Below are 20,864 nucleotides of genomic sequence, written 5' to 3' on the forward strand. Positions count from 1 at the left end.
CTCAATGAGTAATCTGTTCTAGCCAATCTTTTAGCTATTCCACCCATGCTGGTCAGAACTCGAATCCAGAACCACTCCATTGCCAGGCACCACAAACAAGGGGCAAGAAGCAACAAGTTCAATTTCGATGATTGTGAAGACATTTTGGTCAGAAGAGGAAAGCTCTAGTCAAGTTACTGTAGGCCCGCTTAAATAGCTGTTCACTCCTATTAAAAATTTTTGCAATTTTGAGAAAATCTTGGAACCACGTCCAGAAAACGATGCTGCCTTTGGTTTAACTAGCTGATTTGGAAAAAAAGATACACATTTACCAAAATTTTTAACACCATTTTAGTAAAAACTGAGATTTTAACAAATGGTTGAAAAATGAGAACATAGAACATTGGAAATGGGAGTAAGAAAAGGCCATTCAGCCTCTCACTGCGATTCTACTATATCACAGACTATCTCCTAACTCAGTTATGTTCACTCACCAGTCCCAAAATGTGTATCATCTACACTCTTAAGCTTTTACCTCAAAGAACAAAAAAATTCATCAATCTACCAGAGTAAATGAAAACCACTTCACTTTTATTTGTGTGACTGTGGCACAATGCAACGCATTTTTAGGTGTCATGGGTTAGATCGGTGCTCAAGTCCCTTTTTTAACCAAAGCTAACCCTGTCTCTGAGCTCAGCCATAATGATCCACTGCCACATGCAAAAGTGTGAGCTTAGTCTAGTGTTTAAAATGTTTTCTTTTACCTTCTAGGTGGCTTCCCAGGCAAAACTGCTTGACATGGCATTGATATTCCACTGCTTTCATGTGACAGCATACATGCATCGCAGTTGTATTGTTTTGAAAGTTCTGTAGGGATTGGGTGGCAGTCAGAAGGTTTCCAAAGCATCTTACTGGCTCAATTAAGGCAATTTTGAAGGTTGTTGAGGCTAGTATAGTAGTGGAAAACTTCATCAGGAGTGACACTGATCATGGTCCCGCCTCTCAACATGATTCCTAGTGAGGGATGCCTCGAAAATAAGGAACTGACTGAGAGGAGCAGGGAACTTATGTAATTAAGATCTCCATCAAAGCTTTTCCAACATTATTAGGAATTTCTTGGCACCAGATGAGCTTCCCTATTGTGTCAGGCGCCTAAAAGTAGAATTTCTGCATCAGCTTCTCGATGGGAAGTCAGATGGCCTCCGAGGATTTTTGATGGCAGCAAACTGTAATATCTAAAGAATAGTCAAAGGAATTCTTGGGCAGGTGCATCCCATCCATGCTGAGGGGGCTCACAGTTCTGGCCCCTGTTATTTATGGAACTGTCTTTGGTACTTCTTGTGTGTCTCTGTTTTGAAATGGCCTCTCCCATTCAGCAGTGCTCAACTCTCCCAGTGGATCTGCTGGCTGGACTTTCCTGTGGGATCTCCCATTAGTCTTCCCATGTCCCTGTTATGCCTGAGGCCCACAAATAGATGGCGACCATAGAGGCACCTGTTAACTGACCACCTCCTACAAAGTCTCCCTGACCCAAGTAGAGCAGGAACCCTTTTTTGCCTTTTGCCTGAAAATGTTTTATGTGCCAAAGGTTCTGATCTAGTCAGACTGCATTTGGAATATTGCAAGCAGTATTGCAAGCAGTTTTGGGCCTCGCATCTATGCTGGCATTGGAGGGGTCCAGAGGAGGTTCACCAAAATGATCCGGAGAATGAACTGATTATCATGAGGAACGGTTGAGGGCTCAGAGTCTAAATGTGACAGAGTTTAGAAGGATAATGCAGAATCTAATTGAAATGTCCAGAATACTGAGACGCATGGGTAGAGTGGATGTGAAGAAAATGTTTCCACTAATAGAAGAGACTAGGATCGAGGGCACAAACTCAGAATGAAGGGGTGACTCTTTAGAGTTGAGATGGGAAGGAATTTCTGCGGCTAGAAACTGGTGAATCTGTAGAAGGCTGTGGAGGCCGTGTCATGGAGGACAGAGATAGATAGGTTCTTGACTGATAAGGGGATCAAGGGCCATGGGGGCAAGGCAGAAGAATTGGTTTTAGAAATATATTAGCCATGAATGGTGGAGCAGACTCAATGGCCCAAATGGCCCAATTGGCATTATGATGTTATGATTCTGGCCATTGTCCTTTCTTCTCTGGAAGCAAAAGGAAGAACATATATTTCTATAGCATCTTTCTTGATGTTAGGAGGTGCCAAAGTGCTTGACAGCCAATGACAAGTAAAGGCATTGTCATAATAATGGGAAAGCTGAGAAGTGAAAGTCTTCTCTTTTGTGTAAGCGTGTAAGAGTCTGGAGGGGTTAATACTGAAGAGTGCCTTAAGCACTACCCACTATGACAAGGTCATAAAGGCTTATCAGAGAACAGCTTAGGAATTCAAATGAGGACAACATGCCATTCAGGTCTTTCCCACAGTCATTGTAACAATGTCTATCATATCAGTGTAACTTTTATATAGTTACTGACGTGCGGTAAACTGCATTGTTTATAAGAAAAGAAACTCTCCCCTTTAGATTAGCAAGTGGTTTTCCTCTACCAGATCACATCAAGCAGGTGCTGTAGATCCTCGCTCTAAAAGAGGATGGTGGCCGTGAAACAATCCCATGGCGATTAACAGTGTGACAGCTTCATACAATACAAAGGTGTGGAATGAAGATTGTTCATACTACTCTGTCTGCTAGACCTCTGCACATCAAACAAATAAAATAAAAACAAAAGACTGCCATTGGGAAGACTAGAGTCCACCGCTCATTGCCAATTGCCTTGAGGTGGCGATGGTGAGTTGCCCTCCTGATTTATTCCATTCCTGATTCGTGTGGTAAAGGTACACCCATATCAGGAGGATGTGTGACTTGAAGGGGAACTTGGAGGTGGTGGTGTTCCATGTAAAATGTTCCTCACAGTCCCAATGAGATATTGAATTGTGTTCAATTCTGCGGTTGATTCTGATTCTGAATTTACAGCGGCTGCAGATGATTTTATTTAGATTGGATGATGAAGAATAATGAAAGAATTTCTGTGTGAGCCTCAGATTTACAGCATCTGCAGTTCCTTGTTATATTAAAAATGACTTAAGATGAATTAAAGATGATCTGTTTTTGTGATGTTGACTGGGGGGGGATAAATATTCTCCAGGGCACCCAGAATAACTCCCTTTTTCTCTTTTAAAAAGCAATTGATGACTTTAAACCACAGTAAATGTTAAGTCACAGGGTTTGCACCAAGAACTAGTTTCCATAAGCTTGCTGGTCACTCTACCTACCCACGTCCATCAGTGCTGATGCTATTGGAGTGAGTTGGAGTGTATTCAATTTACAATAGGCACTGTGCCATCTTTGTTGATGCAGATACATTTTCTGCACCTACGTTCCCAATTAAACTGAAGGAAATCCAGTACCATGATTGGAAGATTGCTTGGATCTTATGTCCCCTTCAACCAAAAGGCCTTTTGGCTCCTTCGCAGGAGTGTGATAACAAAAGACTTTGAAGTCCAGACTGCTTCCCATGCCTGGATTGACCCTCACCCTCCATTGGAACCCGTATTTCTAGCTGAAAGCCATTCTTCTCATCTCACCTGGCATACAGGTATCCAGCGCAATGCTGGAATCTGAATGAGGGGGCATTGGACAGTGTACCCCAGTTAGCTTTTTCCTCCTACCTATCCGGAGTTGGCTTGTAAGGTGAAGATAGAATTTTGGTTTCCTGCATGCAAGATGAACTTGCATCTTGATCCACATCTTCAGTATGATGGCCTCTGCCTGTCTCTCACATAGGGGGCGTGGTAGAGCAGCTAAGGAAATCTGCGGCCCATTACTCTGCATTAGATCTACGCTAAATCTGAACTAGAAGTGCCTAATATTTAAGCTACGTGAAGCAATGTTCCATTTCGAAGGTTGATGTCTTTCATCTTGAAAGGAAATTTACCATTCTTGGGGTGTTTGCATGTACAGGTTAGATTTGCGAATAAATAACTGAAAAAGAAGTGTTTGTAGTTGACACCTTCAGGTGGACAAAGAAGAATTATTACCTGGAGATCATCATCAAATCTTCTTGCTTGAGAACCAAACCCCTTCCTCTCAGGAATTTCATATCTCACAGTTTGATACTTGCTTGGTATTGTGGCAGGGGTAATTGATGTCCTCCATCCTACAGTCCAACAGCAACAGAACAGCAATAGAATTAGACAGAGATTAGAAAAGCTATCCCATTCACCAGCTTGTACAATAAAATAAGAAATAAAGATTTCCTATCACCACCAGGGGTGTTCCTGGGACTAGCACCTCACTTCCACGTTACTTGTTGATTGATGGAGATGCAGAATGATTCTAGCAAGAGCTCTATGCTACTTTCACTATTATCCTGGTCTAATGACATATCATCAACTATAAATTGCAAGCCGAATTATGCCTATAGCAGAAGTATCTGCTGCCACTTTTGAAACACTAATGCAATCTTCATCAAAACAATTTAAACAATTTGAATCCAGTGCTATCAGATTTATTCAAGTTTTCATGTCATCAAATTGATCTTGAAATGTAAAAACAAGTCTTAATTTAAATCTGGGGTGATTGGTTTCCTCAGACTGGTTGAACAACAGATGTGTCTAAACGAGTGATTTACAATTTTATTTTGTTACTGTCTGATCATTCAAAAACATTATGTAATTAGGGGTTATATCTTCCTGCCTAATCCCATATGGTTTCTGTAAAAACTGTAAGAGAATGGAACAGTGTTACTCAATAATCATCCCAATATTGATTTGTCTCCTTCTTTGTGCCCTTGGGCTGCTTTGTTACCTGTTCTGTCTGTGGGATGTAATGGTGAGAGCACAGGTTCCACCCACTCAATGGCCATTCTAATGCACCAGTTATTGCTGCTTGTCTGTACTCCCTAGTGGGCCCGGGGAACCTCAAGTTATTTAAATGGATGGAGAAAGTTTATAGAGACATCCTCTCACTCAATTTCTGCTCCAAAAGCCTCACTTGTTTAAAGTTGGACCTGTTCCCCATTAAAGCCTTACGCCCTGTCTGTGGAAACAACAGCAGTGGCATCCTTGCTGCATTTCCTCTCAGATTTTCCTTGTTGCATTCACTGGCTTTCTCTCAGTGACAGCTTTCCAAGTGAAATAATCTCCATCCCAGAAATCTGAGGTGGGCAAAACCCCTGTCCCACCAGAACGTGGAAAGGGAAATCTACTTTTGATCTGAAAGGAGAGATTGTAGGAACTGCAGATGCTGGAGAATCTGAGATAACAAGGTGTGGATCTGGATGAACACAGCAGGCCAAGCAGCATCAATGGAGCAGGGAAGCTAATGTTTCTGGCCTAGGGGGTCTAGGCCCAAAACATCAGCCTTTCTGCTCCTCTGCTGCTGCTTGGCCTGCTGTGTTCATCCAGCTCCACACCTTGTTATTTCTTGATCTGAAAATAGTTAGGTTACTCCATGATCTAGTTGCCAAGGAGCCAGGCAGCACTCAGGAGGCTATCTCAATATTGTGCTTCTTGCCTGTTTTTATTACTAGATAAATCCATACATTTGGTACAAAAACAGAAATTATTGGCTAAACTCAGCAGGTCTGACAACATCTGTGGGGAGAAAGTAAAGTTAATGTTTTGGGTCTGGAAGCATCACCAGACTTGAAACATTAATGCTTTCTCGCCACAGATGCTGCTAGATCTGCTGAGTTTAGCCAATAATTTCTGTTTTTGTTCCAGATCTCCAACGTCCACAGCTCTTTGATTTATTAAATCCATGCACCTATCTCCTTGCGAAGAGTGAGAGAAGGTAAAACAATGCTACAGACATAATCCAATCTAGTTGTTTTATCAAATCTGCAGTAATTCTTATCTTGACAGAAAGTTTTCATTATCACTATCTTGGAGGATGTGTCAAAGTTCTGAGCTGGTTAATTAATTGACCTGCTGCAATGCACTGTGCAAAGGTGTACGCCTATATTGCAACAGGTTTTAGCTTGGATACTAATGTTAGGCAAAAGTATTCAACTCTGAATGTATAACACAATCTCGATTCCCAATAAAATGAAGAAGTGCATACAAATGGGATTCCCTTTTATATATTCACATTGACTTTTTATGAAGCAAGTGGAATATCATGTCTTCTAAAGGAAATTCTCCTTCAGTCTTTGGCACAGACCACAGTACCAAGAATATTTTAAGGCTGTCTGTTGATTGAGCAATCACTTAGGATGTGCATTTTTTGTGTGTGATGAAGCTTGACAAATCATGTGACAAGTTTGAAGAGATTGTTTTGGTGGATCTTTGTTTCTGAATTCTACCTTATGGTTATGTGCAGCTCCACCAATCAAATTGGCCCTTTAATTACATTCATAAGAACCAGAATACCTCCACCCATTGTACAACATTAAATTTGATTGCTAGGTAGAGAAGGTTCATTTGTCAGCAATCCTTTGAGGTAATATTCATGGTGAAGTGCTGGCACCAGCCCCACAGTTCTTGGGAAATGATTTCATTATCTTGAGGATTGATTATCAGGTGCTCTGCCCTCGGCATCTCCACCTACAAACTCCGGCCAATTTGCAACACTGCATTTTAAATCTTCCATACAAAGGCTTGCACACCCCTCATTTTATCAACATCAAATTCCTGTGTGTTTCTGTGTCTTAGATAATTTCAAGATCCTTATCTTCATATTCCAATTGTTGATTGTTCTCACTTCAACCAATCTGCACAACCTTCTCCATTGGACAATTGTGAGGGGTGGAGATGGGAAGTCCAGTGAGAAATGTTTAGAGAATGAATACTTAACCCTCTTTTTGTCAGATCTGACTACAGCTCACTGCCTACTCTTCCTGGCACACCAATATAAAGTAATCAAACAGCACTGAAAACTTGTGCTCTAGAACATTTTTCCAGGACTTATTTTCTTGTTTTAAATGTCTACCTCTTTGGTCCTAGCTTCCTTTACATTTTATTTGGTGCTGACTTGAATCCCCTTGAGGAGTGAGACTTAGTTTTACAACAACCAAATAAATGGAGTAGAACACTATTTTATCACCCGACTGACACAATCCATCTATTTCTGTTTGATTCTGTCATGATCATTGCTTTATATTTTTTGTGGAATTTGTTTTGTTATTAACATTTGTACATAAAGTTTTAGAAAAAGAATGGATGAAGTAGATGAGAAATGGAAACATGAATGGAAATCTATTTGTGACCTAGTACTGTCAGTAATGTTAAGGTATTATCACATCCAGTGATGTGAAATCAATAGTTTCAGAAAAATCACAGGGCTGTTCTCTCGCGAGAAAGAGATGAAGGGTAGTAAGTTTAAATTTGAGGATCACTACACCTCCAGGGAGAGGTGACATTGAGAAAGCAGGACCTGTATGGTGTACAAGAATTCAACTCACATTGTTGGCATCACAAATCAGCCTTCCATCCAACCAAACAAGCTAACCAATAATATCATATATGGAATCATGGTGGTGATGGCAGTTCACTGAAGGAAGCTAAGCTGATGCAGCACAACACACTTTTACGTATATGTTATTGTCTGGAGCTATGGATAATTATGCCAGCGGGTCCAATGTTCTTTCTGCTATATGGTTGACCAGAATCTCCCCATACTCTTATCACCTGCCTTTAGCACATGTTGGAACAATTTGCAGATTGATACTCAACCTGTTAGGCTGTGTTAACAACTACCTTCCTTCGCCACTAAACTCTGAAGTGGGATTCAAACACAGCTTCTGGCCGAGATACAGGAATAACTTCCAATGTGCTACCAGACTTCCCATGTGGATATTAAAAATAACACATTTGGAATAAACTACAATGTTTAGAATAGGAAAGGTTTACAGGTGTATGGGCCAAATGCTAGCAAACAGGATTAGATTAATTTAGGATATCTAGTCAACATGGATGAGTTGGGCCAAAGGTTCTGTTTCTGCGCTGTTCAGCTCTATGACTCTATAAACTCAGGGAGGAAGATACATATTATTTTGAGGTAATTGAGAAATCAGGAGAATGACTAAGAACCCTCATCCAAGACACTACCAATGATTATAAGAAAAGATAAACATAATCAAAAGATATTGCCTAGTCAGAGATTTAAAATTTTACAGTAGAAAGAAGCTTATTGTAAGGTAATTTGGGAGTTCAATTTTTTGATTTATTGACTTTTTTAAAAACACAATTAGATATTTTTACTTTTCTTAAAAATACTAAATAAGCAATGTTATGCTCTTTGGAAGTCAGAGTATTAAAGAGTTAGTAACATGAGGAACATTTTATTTGAATTAGCTTACCCTAAAAAAAACCACTTAAATTTGGAAAGAAAAGTAAATACATTTATGACAGGAAACAGCTTATGCCAAATTGAGTTTTGTCCTGAGAATTTTCAGCATGTGTTTCATTCAATGGGTTAATGGAACCATGACGCATTGAGTGTATGCAAGGCTTATGAACAGAAAATAAACTTATAACTAAAATGATGAATACTACATACCAGAATTTTCTGTTGCTATGTGATGAATACATTTATACCTAGACTTCTGAAGCCGCTTGTTTGTAGGTTTCGTAGTTTGAATAAAATCTACCATATTGCAACTGAGGCTAGTGACAGTTCTCCAATCTCAAATTGTGCTAATCTAATGAGACATAAGTAATAACAGAGAAATTAATTAATCTATCCACATCAGTTAAAAATAATGGTGTATTATTATTTCTCAGCACAAATATTCTTCTAATGCCTTCCCAATTTTAGCTCAACAGTAGGGCAGATATGCCTGCCTAAAAGCAGAGTGTGAAACTGAAGGAAAGTGACCTAACAGATTCCTTGTGTTCAGACAAGTTCCGGTAGAACAGCATTAGCATAGGCTTAGGAGTCAGGATCATTTGAAGTTGAGTCAAACTGGACTCAAAACATTAATTCTGTTTCTCTCTCCACAGATCTGCTTAGTTTCTTCAGCATTTTCTGAGCTGTGAAGTGTCACTGGTACAAGAAGGGGGAAAAAGAAAATAAATTTGTAGACCTTTTCCTCAAAAATTGCCTGTCCAGAGGAGAAGACGGCTCTCCAACGCGCACAAGTGGCCATTTCAGGTCCAGGGTATAGAGGACGTGGATTTACTTCCAATCACCTTGGTCCAATAGACTTGGGCACTAGGGAAAATGAAAACTTGAAGGCAATTTTCTTCAGCAATTCATGGGCATTCTCTGTTGAACAGTTACAGAATTGTGACAGGAAGTTAGCGAGTAAGCTAAAACAGCTTAAAATATTAATTACCAGCAATGCCACAGTTCTAGGAATCCTACATTCAAAATGGGAAAATTACAAGTACCTATCTGATTTTCCACATCACACGTCAGCTCAATTTACATGATGTGCTCCTTTCAAGTGTCTGGCCTGAAAGCAGGCGAGTCTAGCTATGTCTCCAAGCTCAGTTTTTTCATGAACGCTCTGTTTATCATCTGGGAATAATTCCTTCCTTCTATCAAGGGTGCGCAGGTTGGAAATTTGCCAATGTTGCAAGTCACTGCTTACATTGGGTGAAATTGAGGCCTGTAGGTCCCTGACAACAGAAGCCAATGGACATCCAAGCATACAAATGGAGTCCTGATGGATCCTACCTTCATTTAGCGGGTTTGTGAGGGATATGTTGGTCATGTTTGCAGTCCCTCCAATTCAATGCTGGGGGACCTCTTAATCTCTGTAACCCTGTTTAAGTGGGTGGGCTTTAGGGAAACATATGCCAAGGAGAATATCATGGAATTGATATGGAATTCTAAACCATCAATCTGGACATGTAACTATCGCAGCTGGAAAGTTTAATCTCCTGGAAACTGCTATGAGGAACCCAGGAGAAACATTAATGGGGCAGTGAGAGAAAAAAAAAATGACTTTTTCCAGTTTCTTTGAACATTTTCAAGACAGAAGCCTTACTTGGTTTTGGATGTTTTACTCATTTCAAAAAGGAACATTTAAATCATTCAGCAAGTAAATGAGAGACCTGAAACACTCTGGATATATGCAAAAATTGTGCATCAAATGGAGATGTATCATAGATCTTGCTTGATGTACAGCACTCATTTAATACATCCTAACACCTCACAAACTTCTGTTAGGCTGAAGTAAATCATCCAGACAAATTCAAGGTAGTTCTGGGATTAGTATGAAGCATGCCGATGTATATTGACTATTACATTTATTATTGTAAATACTTTCCAAATCATTTTCAATTTCAAAGCCAAGATAGATACTGAATAAAGACATCACCCACGTATGGAGCGCACAAGGAAAACTCAAAAGCTAACACACATTTTTAATTTATTAACCAGTGCTCATCCTTAATTAATTCTGCACATTCACAATTTACTTGCTGTGATGTAGACGTGATTGAAGTGGTAGAACACTGATTCCAGTCTCTGTTACTTTATTTAGGCACAGATTGAATGTCTGCGATTGCAGCCAACACACCCAGAGAGTGGAGAAGTTGTTTTACACAACTTCAATGAGTTTCCCTCCATTGTAAAGACAGAAGTGCGGAATTCCATTGATGATTCCTCAATGTTCAGAACCATTCATGACTCTTTAGATTGTGAAGCCATCTGTGTCTATATGCAGCAAGACCTGGGCAGCTTCCAGGCTTCGACTAATTAATGGCAAGTAACAGGCACACAAGTGCCAGGCAATGGCTACTCCAGCAAGACAGAACCTAACCATAACCTTTGACAGTGATTGGCATTGCTATCACCAAATCCCCCAATATCAGTGCTGTAGCATCTTCTGTGGACCAGAAACCGATTGGATCAGCATATAAATACTGCGGCTAAAGCAGCAGGTCAGGGATGGGGAATACTTCAACTAATTCATCGTGACTCCCAGAGCCTGTCCACCATCTACATAGCACAAGTCAGCAGCGTGTCAGAAAGATGTCCTTTCTACTTGTTTGGATGAGTGCAATTCCAAAAACACTCAGTTTGACACCATCTAGGACAAAGCAGCTTACCTGACTAGTACCACATCCACAAACATTCACTCCCATCACATTCACAGTAGCAGCAGCAGTGTGTACCACCTGCAGAATGCACTCACCATGGTTCATTTGACAGCACCATCCAAAGCTGAAAACTGTACCACTTAGAAAGACTAGGGCAGCAGACGCATGAAAACATCACCACCCACAGGATCTCCTTCAAGCCATTCATCATCCTGACAGGGCATTATCACCATTTCCTTACTGGTGTTGTGTCAAAAGCTTGCAACTCCTTTCTTAACAGCACTATTGGAAGCACCAATCCCATATAGGTTGCAGTAGCTCAAGGAGGCAGCTCACTAACATCTTCTCAAGAACAGTTAGGGAAGTGTAATAAATGCTGGCCTTGCCAATGTCACCCACACTCATGAATGAATAGAACAAAATAGCACAATTGAATATTCTGGGCTTCAGACTGTTTCATTTCTGATATCTGCAAGATTTTTAAAAATAAGTACTTAAAGTTATAGGGTCATAAAATCACAGAACTGTACAGCATGGAAACAGACCCTTTGGTCCAACTTGTCTATGCTGACCAGGTATCACATATAAATCTAGTCCCACTTGCCACCATTTGTCCCATACCCCTCTAAACCCTTCCTATTCATGTACCTATCCAGATGCCTTTTAAATATTGTAACTGTACCAGGCTGTACCACTTCCTCTGGCAGCTCATTCCTTGCACACACCGCCCTCTGCATGAAAAAATTGACTTTTAGGTTCCTTTTAAATCTTTCCCCCTCACCTTAAACCTAAGCCCTCAAGTTTTGGACAACATCACCCTGGGACAAAGACTTTGTCTATTTACTTGATCCATTCCTCTCATGATTTTGTAAACCTCTATAAGATCACCCCTCAGCTTCTGATGCTTCAGGGAATATACGCTATTCAGCCTGTTGCTCAAATTCTCCAATCCTGGCAACATCCCTGTAAATCTCTTCTGAACCCTTTCAAGTTTCACAACATCCTTTCTACAGCAGGGATACCAGAACTGCATGCAGTACTCCAGTGGCGGCCTAGCCAATGTGCTGTACAGCCATAACTTGACCTTCAAACTCTATTACACAACGCACTGATCAATGAAGGCAAGCATACCAAATGCCTTCCTCACCGTCCACTCAACCTGTGACTCCACTTTCAAGGCACTATGAACCTGCACTCCAAGGTCTCATTGTTCAACAACCCTCCCCAGGACCTTACCATTGACGCGTATAAATCATGCCCTGATTTGCCTTTCCAAAACAAAGCACCTCACATTTATCTAAATTATACTTCTTCTGCCACTCCTCGGTTCATTGGCCCATCAGATCAGTCTCCTGTTGTACTCTGACGCAACTTTCTTCACTGCCAACTACACCTCTGGTTTTCTCGTCATCTGCAAACTTCCTAAGTATACCTCCTATATTTACATCCAAATCATTTATATTAAATGAAGAAAAGCAGAGAACCCAGCACAAATCCTGTGGAACACCACTGGTGACAGGCCTCCAGTCTGAAAAGCAAATCCCCACCACCATCTTCTGTCTTCGACCTTTGAGACACTTCTGTATCCAAATAGCTAGTTCTGCCTCCATTCTGTGTAATCTAACATTGCTAAACAATCTACCATGCGGAACCTTGTCAAATGCGTTTCTGAAGTCCATACAGATCACGTCCACTGCTCTGCCCTCATTGATCCTCTTCGTAACTTCTTCATGTCACTTTCTAACCAGGTCGCATCCAATAGTTAAAGTGACAAATCAGGAATATAGCTCAATCATTTCTTGCATAAGCTGATAAGTCATATTGAAGATAAGTGGTACATCACAGATTTTTAAAAAATTGTTGGTAAGGAATAATTGTGTAAATTTCTTAATCAGACACATAATTGTCATTAGCTCAATTTTAAAATACCCATTACAAAAACACTTAAGATAGTGCGCTAACTGCAACAGAATAAAGATGCAGAATGCACAAACTGCATATGGGCCATGCAACTTTACACATTGTAAACCATAAATGAAAATCGTTTGGAACATTTTTATACTAGAAGTCTAAAAAGAGCAGTAAATCTTTTACACTGAGGGTAGTTCGCAAATGGAATGAGGTTCCTAAGGAAATGTTGGATGCAGGTACAGTTACAAATTTAAAAGACACCTAGGTAAGTATATGCAGAGGAAAGGTTTGGAGGGATATGGGGTGGGGCAGACAGGTGGAACTCGTTTAATGCGGGATTACGTTCGGTTGGATTTAAGGGTCTGTTTCCCTGCTGTACGGCTCTATGGCTCTATCACGATTGAACAGATTGGTTTTATATTTAGGTACAAACTTCTTAAGCTACAACCATACTCCTACAATTAGAACATTTTGAAATAATTGGAATTACGTTGTCAAGCAATTGACAATTTCTTCAGACGCCTGGAATGTCATAACTTACATATGAATAAATCTGTTTTTCCAACAACTGGCATTAAAACAAACTGCTAATGTATGAAATTCCAAATTGTTATATCTTGCGTAGTAAAAATCTTGCCACACTATGTGTGCATTTAATTTGATTACTTCTTGTCCGTAGCTATTGGTATTTGATCCAACACAAGAGGGCGGCAGATACCCAAATCTGAACTGCACAGCAATGTCAGATTCATTGATTGCAAATGGAAGACCTGCTAAGGTTTTCCAACAGCAGGCTGATAACATAATAAGGAGCTGCTGCGCACAGTCAGTGTCCTTTCCAGCCATTAAACCACAATGCTGCAGAGGCCTTTAATAGTGACTTTCTGGTCTCTGATTAATTTATCAATTGAACTGAATTAGCTTTATTAGCGAATAAAAACAGACAGTACCTGTGACAGGGACAATTGCCTTCTGTTTTGATAAGGTGCGAGTTTGATGACTTACTCATGAATAGGATTGAACCAGTAAAGGATTAGGACTTTGATCAGATCCATATGTACTGGAGGTGGTCCATAAGTCAGAACATAAAAATAACTGGACTGGAAAGTTGAAAGGGGAATTGGTTAGTCAACTGTTAACATAATCATTAAATCCAGGAATGAAATAGAGGTGATAATGGGAACTGCAGATGCTGGAGAATCCAAGATAATAAAATGTGAGGCTGGATGAACACAGCAGGCCAAGCAGCATCTCAGGAGCACAAAAGCTGACGTTTCGGGCCTAGACCCTTCATCAGATGAAGGGTCTAGGCCCGAAACGTCAGCTTTTGTGCTCCTGAGATGCTGCTGGGCCTGCTGTGTTCATCCAGCCTCACATTTTATTATCATGAAATAGAGGAGGTTTGGATGTGTCCTTTTAAATTGTGTTTGTAGAAAAAAATAATGACTAGAATAAATATACCTCAGTGTCTAAACATCTCCAATGAAAATGTTCAAATAATTATTTTCTGCAACTTGGTAAATAATAATAGCTGTCATTGTGAAAAGACAAATATGAGAAAAAGATTGTTTAAACCTAAACAAGAAAAAACCCATAAGAAATACAATGAAATTGTGAACAACACCATGGAAATTAAATTTTCTTGACAGAGTGAATTAATAGGGAACAACGGGCTGAATTTTACTTTTATGGCTAAATGTTAATTTCATCAGGTTACATGGACAGTTTCTCTCTGTGAGGCCTAGTGAGATTTCTCACTGTCTTAATAAAATTACCTCATTTGCTACTTCCCCACCCCCTCCTGCGCCCTGATCATTTGATTCAAGCCACATTCTACCACTCACTGCACCAGTAACAACTCACCACTGCTGGCATATCTTGAAATGGACTGGCAACCTTGGCATAGACACCATCTTTAAACTGGCAGCTGTGCACCCTGACACGCGTTGTCAGTCTGGAACTACGCTGCATGGTTACTTTATATATGCCCCAGACGTGGCAGACAAGGGAAGGGTATCAGCCTGCTTTGTGGGCAGGGACCTAGAGACCCTGGTGGATAGGGTGGTGTAGAGAAGGGGCATCCTGGTTGCCCAGATCCAACAGAGGAGGCCACAATGCCAGCCTGCTCCAAGGTTACTTTACAGGTCAGCACAGTCTCATCTATCTGGAGGAATGCACAGCAATGTAGAAAGAAAGTTCATCACTATTCCATCAGTGTTAGTGCCACCACCTTCTCTCTGATATCTCACATTCATTCGTCCTTTCTCTGCTACTGTCCCCACCTCCCACCAAGGGGCGTGCTCTATAACTCTTCACATTCGCTGGAACTAACTCTGCTTTCTCTCCACATATGCTTCCAGACTTGCTGAGTTTTTCCAGCTATTTCTGTTTCTACAACTCTCAGGATTGCCTGAAAAATCTGCTGCCACGCTCTATCACCAAATCCAATCCCTTCTCCCCACTAATCCTGTGGACCCTCCACACAGCAAGTGATCACTGTGTCATCCACTTTCACCTGCGTCCTCTTATTTCAGGAGGAAAACAGTCCACTATGGGACGGAAAGAGTCATGATGTGTGGTGGGCTACCTAACAATAAACTCCTCACCCGTTATGAGGAGCAGGTCCTGACTCTGAGCTCCCTTAGTGTCTGGATGATCGTGTCCAACCACAGGACTGGAATCAAATGCTGCCTTTGACTGACTGTGTAGTGACCCCCTGAACATAGTCAAAGGAGGTGGCCTGAGGGCTGCTGACAACCTTCACAAGCTTTGTGCTTGCACTAAAACAGCACAGCAATACCACTGTGAGGCTGGCTTGGTGAGGGGCGGGGGGGGAGAAACAAAGCACAAAAAGGCAATGCCATGCAAGGTGCAAATTCTGTGGGCATCCAAGGGGGTTCAGAGAGGGTTAGCACAAAGAGAGCAACTAAACAACAGTGATGCAGCCTGGTTCAGTTCGTGAACTGGCTGAATGCCCTTGAGCAGTGTCCTTGCTGCCTCTTTACAATGAGAATTGCTGTAGATGCCACATTGAAAGGCAGAAGCATCCTGCAAGTGGCTCAAAGATGTGCCTTATCAGGTCTTGGTGACTGCCTCATGTCGAATGCCAATGTCCACGCATGTGTGGTATATGTAGTCAGGGCCAATGCAACATTCCACGAGAGGTTTGGAGCAGGCAAATTAGAGTCTGCTCCCTTCTCAAACACACCTGAAGCAGAGACAGTAGGAACTGCCGATGCTGGAGAATCTGAGAGAACACGGTGTGAAGCTGGATGAACACAGCAGGCCAAGCAGCATCAGAGGAGCAGGAAAGCTTGACGTTTTTGGTCAGGACCCTTCTTCAGAAAATGAAGGGTCCCAACCCAAAATGTCAAGCTTTCCTGCTCCTCTGATGCCGTTACACCTGAAGCAATGTTGGATGTAACAGGATGATGAGGCTGGCTGCTTAGTTAGCCCATTTCTGTTCTTTGAGACATTGATGTAGAATTAGGCCATTGTTAAGTCCCTTAGCTCTAACCTATCAACACCACCTCATCCATCCCCACGCCCCTTCATATATCAAAGTAACATGAAGGAGAGAGTCAGTTTTGTTTAATGCTGCCTGAGGTTGTAACAAGTTTTACTTTCAATGACTGTTTTATTTATTTGCAAGGACCAGAGGATATGAGGAGCATGGGGACATGAAGGGGCATGGAGAATATAGGGCATGGGTACACCCATGCACCCATCTATGCACCCATGCCCTATATTCTCCATGCCCCTTCATGTCCCCATGCTCCTCATATCCTCTGGTCCTTGCAAATAAATAAAACAGTCATTGAAAGTAAAACTTGTTACAACCTCAGGCAGCATTAAACAAAACTGACTCTCTCCTTCATGTTACTTTGATATAATCACAGAGTTGACTCCATTAGTCAGAACCATTTTGAACAGATAACCAGATGACTGTTTTTCCAGATGACCTCATTATAAACACTAGGCCAGGCTCTAAGAATGAGTAATGAACTTAACTCAGCAGGGTTGCATTTGCAAGTTTGTAGTTGAGAACTGCCTTTTTTTTTATTGATACTTTTGTGAGGCTGTAATCAACTTTAGATTCATATAGCACAGAAGCAGACTCTTTGCTGTGGTTCTCATTGCCTGTCTTTTTGACACGATTAAGGGATTTAAGAGATTCCAGGCTGTATTCATCGACACTATGAATGGTTGTGGTTGATACTTTTATGAGGTAAGCCTTTTTTTCAAAGGAAATTTTTAAAGCCTCATTAGGGAAAGGCATGGAATAATGGATTGGAATGGCTATATGAGGGGGCATAAATCAGGTGAAATAAGAGGACATGAAAGGGTCATAGGGACGTGTGGGAGCATGGATGGAGTGTAATGGATCTGAGGGTGCATGGAAGGAAAAGAAGGAAATATTGGCAAAATCTTATAAATAAACCTGCCAATACTTTCCTGACTTCTCAGCAAGGTTCCCTGTTGTTCACAAGATGATTAACCTGGCGGGATTTCTACGGGTTTCCAAATCCTTCCGTTTGTGACAACAAATAGCAGTAGACTTGAAATTCAAACTACCCCTCAGCTTTTATAACAGTCACCATCAATCCTGATCGAGGGAGATGGCATGAGTCAGTGATGGGGGGGTATGTTTGAAACTCCCGCCCCATGGATCACATTTTATCAATTCCCAATTCAATCCTCACAGATGTAGGAGGGGACGATCATGCACCTGATCTATGCCATGACACCAACCTTATTTTTAGTGACTATTTTTAGGATAACACTGATTTTAACAAGAGGTGTACATTTCAGGTCAGTAACATAGAATGTCTTAGGCAATTCCAGACTTTAACTGGGCCTACAGGTACAAAGCCTGATGCTCAATCAAAATTGTATTACTCATTTAGACCAAGCTGCCTGCTGCAATGCCATTGATGGCTTACTGGGAAAACACATCAAATTTAGCAGTGGGCATCAGGCAGCCTCAGGGGCAGATGGTGCAGGTGGTAGAAGGTATGAGGAAGGGATTAGGAACACCATCTACTGGACCTTGAGACTCCTGCAGAGCTGGAAATTGGATTCATCTGCATTGGCATAGGTTCTGTTCTTAACAAAATTCACCTTTTGCTGGGGCAGCACCCAGAAATGCTGACTTTACTCAGACCAGCCACATTTAGCACAGGAATCTTAAAAGTAGACTTCAGTCCTTAAGATTAATATAAAATAATAAAAAGTTTAAAATCTACTTGCGTTTGCTTTTGCCTTCAATAGTGAGGTTCTCATTGTTGGTATGGAATGTACTCGCCCACATGCCCCAACTTATTGGACAATTAGATTATCTGGTCAGTATCAGATTGCTGGTCATTGCTGCCCACAAAATTAGCTGCTGCATTTCTTTACATATAAACAGTGATGACACTTCAGCAGCAGATCCGAGGCTATGACACACCTTAAGATCTACTGAGATCATGAAAGCTGCCATAAGAAAGCTACCTAGATAATAAAATGTGAGGCTGGATGAACACAGCAGGCCAAGCAGCATCTCAGGAGCACAAAAGCTGACGTTTCGGGCCTAGACCCTTCATCAGAGTCTCTGATGAAGGGTCTAGGCCCGAAACGTCAGCTTTTGTGCTCCTGAGATGCTGCTTGGCCTGCTGTGTTCATCCAGCCTCACATTTTATTATCTTGGAATCTCCAGCATCTGCAGTTCCCATTATCTCTGATAAGAAAGCTACCTGTTGCTTCTTTCGAAATGACATAAAACCAGATGCAGCAACGTCTAGACCCATATTGTTTGCACCTTCATGTAAAATCATTACAATTGTGTCTCAAACCTAGGAAAACAACATCACCACCTGAAATAATTTCTGAAATCATTTTTAAAAAATTAAGTGCAGCTTCATTGTTCTTTAAATGTCAGAAAATAGATTGCTTTTTTGAATTATTTTGGTCTCCTTTGACTACACAACAATAGAAGAACCGCTCTAAAACTGGCTGCTTGCAGCTGCATGAACCGCTCAATGGGACTTTCCCTATGATTCAGCAGCAGAGTTCCTAACAGCCGCGATGTCGCTTTTGCAGAAGTCAGTGCTGTAAAATTGTTTACAAAAAGTATTTTTTCGCCCCTCAGACAGATGTTTGAACTTTTACATTTCTAACTGTCTCTTTTAGAATGAAGAAAATTTATAGTTGGTTTTGATAAAAAGAAAGCATGATTCAGACTGCAGTATAACAGCTTGATTTTGGCAATGCTAAAAGCACAAAAGAGGTCAGCATGAATGGCGTGATGTTACATGTGGTTTCAAGCTTGCAGCAGTACAAAGGGCAGAATTAGAATTTTTTTTCTAAGTGTTTCATAATGCTTAGATCAATGAAGGATGTCACTTTGGCTACTGCAACCTCCAGAGATTAGGAATAAAGCATTGTGTCATTGAGCAGTCCTTGAACGAGGGTCAATAATGCAGACTGTAGATTGTTGGATTGCAGACAGAATGAGGAATAATGATGATAACGGGCCTGAACAGTAAGTAGGTGAAATGCACCATTAGACTTTCAGGCAATGTGGCTTAGAGTGATTTCAATTTTTCTTTCGCCATTTCCACGGTTTTGGAGGGCAGAATTGGTTAGCTTGCAAAAATCACAATATTTGTCAGCATGCATGACTTAAAATAATGCAGACAGAATGCAAATTTCATGCTGCTTGCTAATTATACTTATTGTGCACACAACCTAATGCTCAGTGAACTACGGAGTGAGTGCATACTGCAGCACAGGTCTCAGACTTTCGTGTAGATGGCACCACTTAAGGCTAGCCTCGACCATTTAAAACAGACTGCATCTCTGAATAGTGGTGCGCCTTCTGGCTGCCGTTTGGGTTAGAAATGACAGAACAGGAGACTGGAGAATATCTTGGAAAATAGCACAACAGGAAGTAGGACAGGAGTTATGGTTCAAAATAATAAAAAGTAACATGAAGATTGATGTTAGGGAGGCTCTTTTCTATTCAGAGTGATCAATATGTGTCACAGATTGGGTGAGAGGCAAAAGCAATGTAATTATTTAGGAATGTACACTGCAGCAAAGGTAGAGATATAGGTGTGCACGGGATAGAACCATTATGATGGGCTAAATGACCTTCACGTTGATAAATGTTTTAGGAACCAAAACAAAGTTGCTGGAAAAGCTCAGCAGGCCTGGCAGCATCTGTGGAGGAGAAAACAGAGTTGACGTTTCGGGTCCGGTGACCCTTCCTCAGTTCTGCCAGATCTGCTGAGCTTTTCCAGCAACTTTGTTTCGGTTCCGGATTTACAGCATCCGCAGCAGTTCTTTTGGTTCTTATTTAGTTGATAAATATTTCAGGATCGTTAGGAGTCAAATCCTACGGAAAGGGGGAGAAAAAAATGTTGGTAACAAGGAAAAGGAAAAAAAAGCTTTTTTAAAAATCTGTTCCACTTTCTAGATATGCTGTTATTTTGATACACAAAACCATTGAATTATCTCCACTGAATTATTTATGTATTTCTAAAAGTGTTAGTTTTGTAAAAAAAATCGATAACAGGCTGTTCACTTGAGCACCTGCGCCTCCTAAAATTAAAACCTCGCCAGAGACTGAGCCGTCGGAAATTCACAGAATAAACGAGTTACATTTTTCCTCCCAACACCAGCCCCATCGCTCTAACGGTGGAAGCTCTCTTACCTGGAACCTTTTGCTCCCGTGCTTGGACTCCGCTTCATATCGCGACAGCAACTGAATGTTTATGTTGGTCTCCAAGGCAACTATGTTGCCAGTCATTCCAACCCTCCCCCCACCGCCCCACCAACATTTATTGTTATTAAGACAATAGTGCGTTGCTTTCCTGTTGGAGTACGTGAAATAGCGCCACGTCTCCAACAAATCAGCATTACTGGGATTGAAGCTGACTAATATGTTGAGCAGTGTAAAAGGAATGTGAATCCTTTTCATTTTCAGTTCAGACTGA

General features: G+C 41.1%; 1 protein-coding gene across 2 annotated transcripts in view; it reads right to left on the bottom strand.

Annotated features, from left to right (window-relative positions):
• stpg1 (sperm-tail PG-rich repeat containing 1) overlaps positions 1-20,627 on the bottom strand; it is a 61,130-nt gene extending 40,503 nt beyond the window's left edge. The window contains exons 1-4 of one of the 2 annotated variants that reach the window (XM_048558228.2): positions 20,582-20,623; positions 13,836-13,985; positions 8,483-8,624; positions 4,021-4,139 (exon numbers count right to left, since the gene is read on the bottom strand). In XM_048558228.2, the coding sequence (XP_048414185.1) occupies positions 4,021-4,139; positions 8,483-8,576 (213 nt within the window). In that variant the 5' untranslated portion in view covers positions 8,577-8,624; positions 13,836-13,985; positions 20,582-20,623. Of the gene's footprint in view, positions 1-4,020; positions 4,140-8,482; positions 8,625-13,835; positions 13,986-20,581 lie in introns of both variants that reach the window. The other variant, XM_048558229.2, reaches the window with a different exon arrangement.
• Positions 20,628-20,864: the final 237 nt, after the last annotated feature.

Source organism: Stegostoma tigrinum, chromosome 24 (genome assembly GCF_030684315.1).
Source record: "Stegostoma tigrinum isolate sSteTig4 chromosome 24, sSteTig4.hap1, whole genome shotgun sequence".
Lineage (NCBI taxonomy): Eukaryota > Metazoa > Chordata > Chondrichthyes > Orectolobiformes > Stegostomatidae > Stegostoma > Stegostoma tigrinum.